The sequence below is a fragment of the Equus caballus genome, chromosome X (genome assembly GCF_041296265.1).
Source record: "Equus caballus isolate H_3958 breed thoroughbred chromosome X, TB-T2T, whole genome shotgun sequence".
Classification (NCBI taxonomy): domain Eukaryota; kingdom Metazoa; phylum Chordata; class Mammalia; order Perissodactyla; family Equidae; genus Equus; species Equus caballus.
In genome coordinates, this window is record NC_091715.1 from 17378908 (window position 1) to 17384866 (window position 5959).

Genomic DNA, 5959 nt, shown 5'->3' on the forward strand with positions numbered 1-5959 from the left:
GGCCACTTTCTCTTATGGCACATGAAGAGCGGCCTTAACAACCTCAACACTGAAGCTCTTTCTCCCCTTGTCCAAACTCTGCCTGACTTCCTCCCCAAAGTGGTGGGATAGGGCAGGGGAGAGGGGAAGGAAGCACCTGGAGGTCAAAGCTACACCGGGCATGGGAGCGATCTGATCTCACGTCCACCTCCTGGGCTCAGGAAGGTTGTGCTGTGCATGCGGAGTCATTGACTTCGGCTCCCAGGTCCCTTGAGAGCTAAAACATGGATCACGCTGACACTCTTAATGGGTTACCAGGCACTGAGAGTTCTGGATCATCAGGTGGCCTTGATGTTTGAAGACAAATTCCTTTAAAGCTCATCTCCAAGCAAGTTAGCAAAGGCAAATCTGTGTCTCAAACTCAAAGGACTGTGAGCGGGCTGCCTGCTGGTGAAGAAGAATTTGAATGTGACAAATAAGGGCAGTATGACTGTAAAGGAGGGGAACCATTGGGAAAAAAGAAAAAATTTCCCAAATGCCTTTGGGAAGACTTTTAGATAAACGTGATAGGTGAAAGGATGATTCACCACTTAATTTCTGTGACAAATATGATTTGCTTATTAAAATCTATGGGCGAATGATTCTGTACAAGCCTGCTTTTTGCTATGACTGTACTAATTTATACAACAAAAACAAAACAAAAACTAAACAGCAGTAAGATGTGTCCAGGCTGTGGTATTCCTGTGCTGCAAATTGAGGAGTGTACATGAGGTTCTGTCTTCTTGTGTGGCACTGTCCAAGGATGCAAGAGGACATATTTGTCTCAAAGAGACTTACAAGCTCTTATCAACCTCTGCCATAAGAGGGCTGGAAAACTTACCTGTGCTCCACTTGAAGAAGTTCATCCTTGTATTGCCTCACCAACAACTGAAATCCCTGAAATGCTGCTAGACAAGAACCATATGAGCCGTATTCCGTCAGAGCAGCACACCATGATCTCACCACCTCTTGTGGAATATGTGCCACACACGCATGATAATCAGCCACATGGGGATCTTTGTGCCCGTCTAGCAGAATTGTCTCCACCCCCACCTTCTTTGGTCCATCAGGAAACCATTAGTATTTCAACAAGAGAACGCAGCAGTTTAATAATCATCCCTATTCAGGATGATTCAAATTTTGGTGCTAAAGAACCATCATCTCCTGCCCCAGCACCTGCTCACCATCATCTTGCATATCAAAGTCAACCAGTGATATCATGCCCTTCTCATATGATGCCTCCGGAGCAACACGTACCACCTCCATCTCCTCCACCACTACCAAGCCATCCAATGTCATATTCTCTCCAGAATTCAGGTACTCCTCACCTGGTTTGCAGTTAAGTGCCGCCTCCACCCATGACTTCTGATCCATCACCAATGACTTCTTCCTCTGGATGTATTATTGCCCAGGTGCCACCTTATATTACTCCTCCTCCTCCAAGGTCTCCTCTGTCTCAAAATGGTGGTCCACCTGTAAGGGAATTCCCTTTGAACCGTTGTAATCCTAACTCTTTATCCAAGTTCATTGAAGAACAAGAAACTCTGAGCCCTCCATTTACACAACCAGATGGAACAAATCCTGGTATATGGCGTGTATCAAAAGAACATTTACCTCCTCCACCAATGCAAGCTCCACCTTCCCCATTTCCACTGCCTGGCTCACATTCAGATCAGACAAGATATAGACCATATTAACAATGATAATAGTATTTTGAACTGAAGAGCTGATAAGGAAAAAACCTTAAATATAGTCAATCTTTTAATTAAACTTTGACCATTTTGGGAAGGAAAAGCTGTAAAACACTGAGGATCTTGTCTCTTAAAATGGTTTAAGCCTTGACTTTACCATTTATTTCAAGTTCTGTAACGTAGTGTGGATAAATGGCTCAGCTGAGCATAGCTGTATTTTAACAACTTTGTTCCCTTAGTGTGGGAAATTGACCCAGAGGTGACCTTTTGTAATATGAATTCCTGAAATAAGTGTGCATTGTTCCACTTTCAAAAGTATTGTTTTTGTTTATTTTTTTGTGATTATTTTGTTAACCTGTGTCAAAGGTTTAAATTTCAATATGGTTGTAAAAATGCCATTTTTATGTGAATTTAAGCACAGTCACATACTGTTTTTTTAAAAAACCATGTTTTACTACTAATTTCACAAAGTACAATAAAAATCCTACAAGTGAAAATCTAGAATATACTGTAAGGCAGACAGCTAAATGATAGAGAATTATTTTACATTTTAGGCACTGAAATTTTGAGGTATAATAAGTATATAATGCCTTTCATTTGGATGCCTTTCATTTCTAGGCAGCCCCAGAAGCACCAAAATACATCGGAATTCCAGTACTATGATAGATTTATGTTTGTAATGTTAAAAGGCATTACTAAATCATTTGGAAAGATATGGCTAAAGTAATTGACTCTGTAGGCTCCAAGCTAGTGGGGATGCTGTTACTTGTTAATACTTTTTTTTCAGAATGGTTGGAATCACATAATGCACCACACTTCTTAGTCTTAAGTAACGTTATATTATAGCACTGTTTAAATGGTGTCATTTGGATGAAGTGTGTGCTACTCTGCTCATTGTCTTAAACTAAATATTTAGGGCTGAATAGACTTTAGTATAATTCCTCATTTCATGGTAGAGTTTGGTCCCCTTCTTATGGTTTCTTGTTTATTGGGTTTTAAACTACAACTTAAGTTCCATGGAGGAATTTGAATAATGTATTCATGATAGGCATTCTTATAGTTACAACTTGCATTTGCTTGGGTTTCATTATTGTGTGATAAATGTTTTCCCTCTAAATTGAAATAAAACACTATTCTTTCCTATTTCTTTTACTGGTAAAGGATTCTAAACTTGGGACATTTTATCATGAAGTTAACAGTGAAGACTCCCAGATGACTTTGTATTGGAGAAGAGAAAAGTAATGGCCAAACTATATGAATTTCACTGCTTTATAAGGTGCCTTTAGAATCACTTTTGCGTCACAGGGACTTGTTATATTCCTGCTAAGGTGACCACTTACACTTTATACAGAATTCATATGGATGAATTAAGATTCTTAGGATATTACTATATATCATTTGAATAAACCATCATGAAGTTTTCCTCCCCAAATGGTACCTAATATAAACATGAAATGTCTAGTGTATGGATACAATCTGTTAGATAGTTTATAGCATATAAATTTAGAACATATTTCTTTTTGGCAAAGGATGAACTGATGGCTAATTTATCATTTTATTCTGTTGGATAAAGGCAAAACCAAATTCTTATTTTGGCTGATCAGATGCAAACATATCTATGAGCTTAGAGCTGAAGTTAGAAATAATATAAATGGCCGTTTTAACCTTGACCAGCCTAAAATAACTAATATACTTTTTTGTAAAAGTAAGTGATTTTTCACACCTAGCAATTTGAGAATCCAGTGTTAATGCAATATTTCTAGTGAGAAAGCCTTGTTATTAGAAGTACTGAGTGTAATAGTGTGAAATATTAGTGGTAAATGCTTCTATCATATTATTGTATGTCCTTGGACTGGTACAAACTTGATTCCTTTTTTTGCCTGAGTTCAGAAGCTGTTATAATATTACTGTTAAAATACAGCACCGTTCTTTGTTTCCTGTAATAAAAAAAAATAGCCAAATTCACTGTAAGTCTTCTCAGCTATCTGTGAAGAGCTCTCCTGCTTTTATTGAAATTCACTAGGGTTGAATGCGGCATGAAACCACTTAGATGATGTATTGGATCAAAAAATCAGTATTGTGATAAAATTTCACATGTTAAAAGAGGTAGACTTTTAAAAAATGGTGTATTTTCAGTTAGGTTTAGGAAATATATGTTATTCAGCAAAGCAGATCAGATGGATGTGTTGTAGCGGACAGAATTTTTAAACAGCCTTAGATATGAATTCATCGAGTTGTTGTTTGAATGACTGTGGTGAGTAGAAAGATAACAAAATTACTGTTAATGTTTGTTTCTTTAAGGAAAAAAAAATGTGAATCCTACCTTATGTCAGAGGAGGCTTTGAAGCTATAATGGACACAGATCTAAATTAAAGGTATGTACAATGCATTGTATTACTCTGAAGATTGCTGAGGTGGCAGTTTAATTGTTAAACACAATAAAATGGATGCATAAATACTAAAAAATAATACTTATAAAAAAGAAAAATAAATATCAGGGAAAGGGAAAATGAAGGTAGAATAAGTAGTAAAATCAAGCCCAAGTTAGACTTGGGATGAAAAAAATTCGAACCAGAAAATCTTGCACTGTTGCTAATGGTGGATGAAATGTGGTTAAAGCAAAGAGGCAAAATAAAAAAACACGTACATTTCATGGAGAGCATAAATCTGATGCTGAGAGGAAGTTTTGTGGGTGCCCATGAGATGGTCACTGTGTAATATAGGGTGGTGGTTCCTGATTCTGACAGCAGGAGAGAATCTCCTGGAGAGTCAGCTAAAAATAGCAGCCTTTGCCTTATTTCCACAAGCTTCTGATTCAGTAGGTTTGCAGGATGGATGGGGCTTAGTAATCTGTGCTTTCAGCAAGTAGGTTGGGTGATTTGGAAGCAGCTGCCTGACAAATTTAGTCACTGGTCACCCAGTCTCCATTCTCAGCAGCCTACCCTCCTTTCTGTACACAGCAACCAAGGTAATCATTTGAGAATGGAAACCGGCCCTCAGGTGGGTTTGCATTGCACTTCAGGTTCCAATTCCTTATTCATGACTGTATCCGATTAGACTCCTAGTGAATTTTCCAAACTCATGACCTACCATTCTTTCCTCACTCCCTCTATTCTAGCCATACAACCTTTTCTTTGATCCTCAGACCGCCAAGCTCACTTCTGCCTCAGCATTTTGTACTTCCTGTTTTTTTCTGCCAGGACCATCTTCCCACGGGTCTTCATATGGCTGGTTTTCTTACTTCATGTCTTTGTTCAGATGCCTTCCTTGCCACTCTGTGGAAAATAGCACCACCCCCCACCATCCCTCTGTATCTCCTAACCCTGCTTTATTTTTTTCTATGGCATTATTACTTCTTGTTATTATATAACAAACTGCTTTCTTATTTTTGTTTCCTCGATGAGCGTGTCATCTCCCAGAGAGGAAGGTCTTTGTACTGGTTCATCAAAGAAAGACAAAGAGTGTTATGTAATTATAAAACAATTTCATTTTTGTTTCCTACTGTTTGCTGCTGCTTCTTTTTACATTTTATTTTTCCCCAGCTGAAAACTGGGGCCATCTCATGACTTTTCTCTACACTCTTAGATGATAGAAAGCCCTGTGGTCCATAACTGAAATGTCTAGTCAGATGAAATGCTCCAACTTCGGAATTGACTTAAGGGTGAGGCCTTTTCTCCCTTCCCCAGCTGTGGCTGGTGGAAAACTAGCAATTGGGGGAGAATGTTGTGGTCAACTTCGTGCCTTACCCACATTTGCTTTTATTTCTTCTCCCCTATTTCACTAGATGGAGGTCTTGGTCCTCCAGAGTCGCAGTGCAAGGGATTGGGGGAGGAGAGGTGAGGGAAGTAGAAAAGGTCTTACTTGATTGGTAGTGTCTGAAACTGGGTTAGTGCTTTCTGGGTCTGACTACAGATTTTAAGAATTGATCCTTTCTTTCATGGGCACTTTTGTAGTTGATAAGAATTGCTCTCATTGTTTTGGATCTCTCCCAGTAGTTCCCTTGATGAAGATGAATGCATCTTTTTTCCAGTTAGTTCCTTATTTCTTCTTCAGACCCCGAGAATCTGGCACTACCTACAGCTTCTCTCCACTGAGTTTGTTCATCCCTCCAGGGGTTCTCTGGGACGGGGCCTAAGATGACCTCCATACCGGCTTCCTCTAGTGAGGGGCAATATGTGGCCCATGAGAAACACTTCCTTTTCTGGTTGTGCTGGCCATCCCAGTGTTGCCAGCTCCCTCTTCCTCAGCTG

At 39.2% G+C, this 5959-nt stretch overlaps 1 protein-coding gene across 1 annotated transcript; it reads left to right on the top strand.

Annotated features, from left to right (window-relative positions):
• Nucleotides 1–263: 263 nt before the first annotated feature.
• On the top strand, nt 264–1810 carry LOC100059563 (E3 ubiquitin-protein ligase Hakai). Its single transcript, XM_014728891.3, is given in 3 exon segments — nt 264–549; nt 552–670; nt 672–1810. Coding segments are annotated over 3 exon segments (1449 nt in total). The 3' UTR covers nt 1716–1810.
• The last annotated feature ends 4149 nt before the right edge of the window (nt 1811–5959 follow it).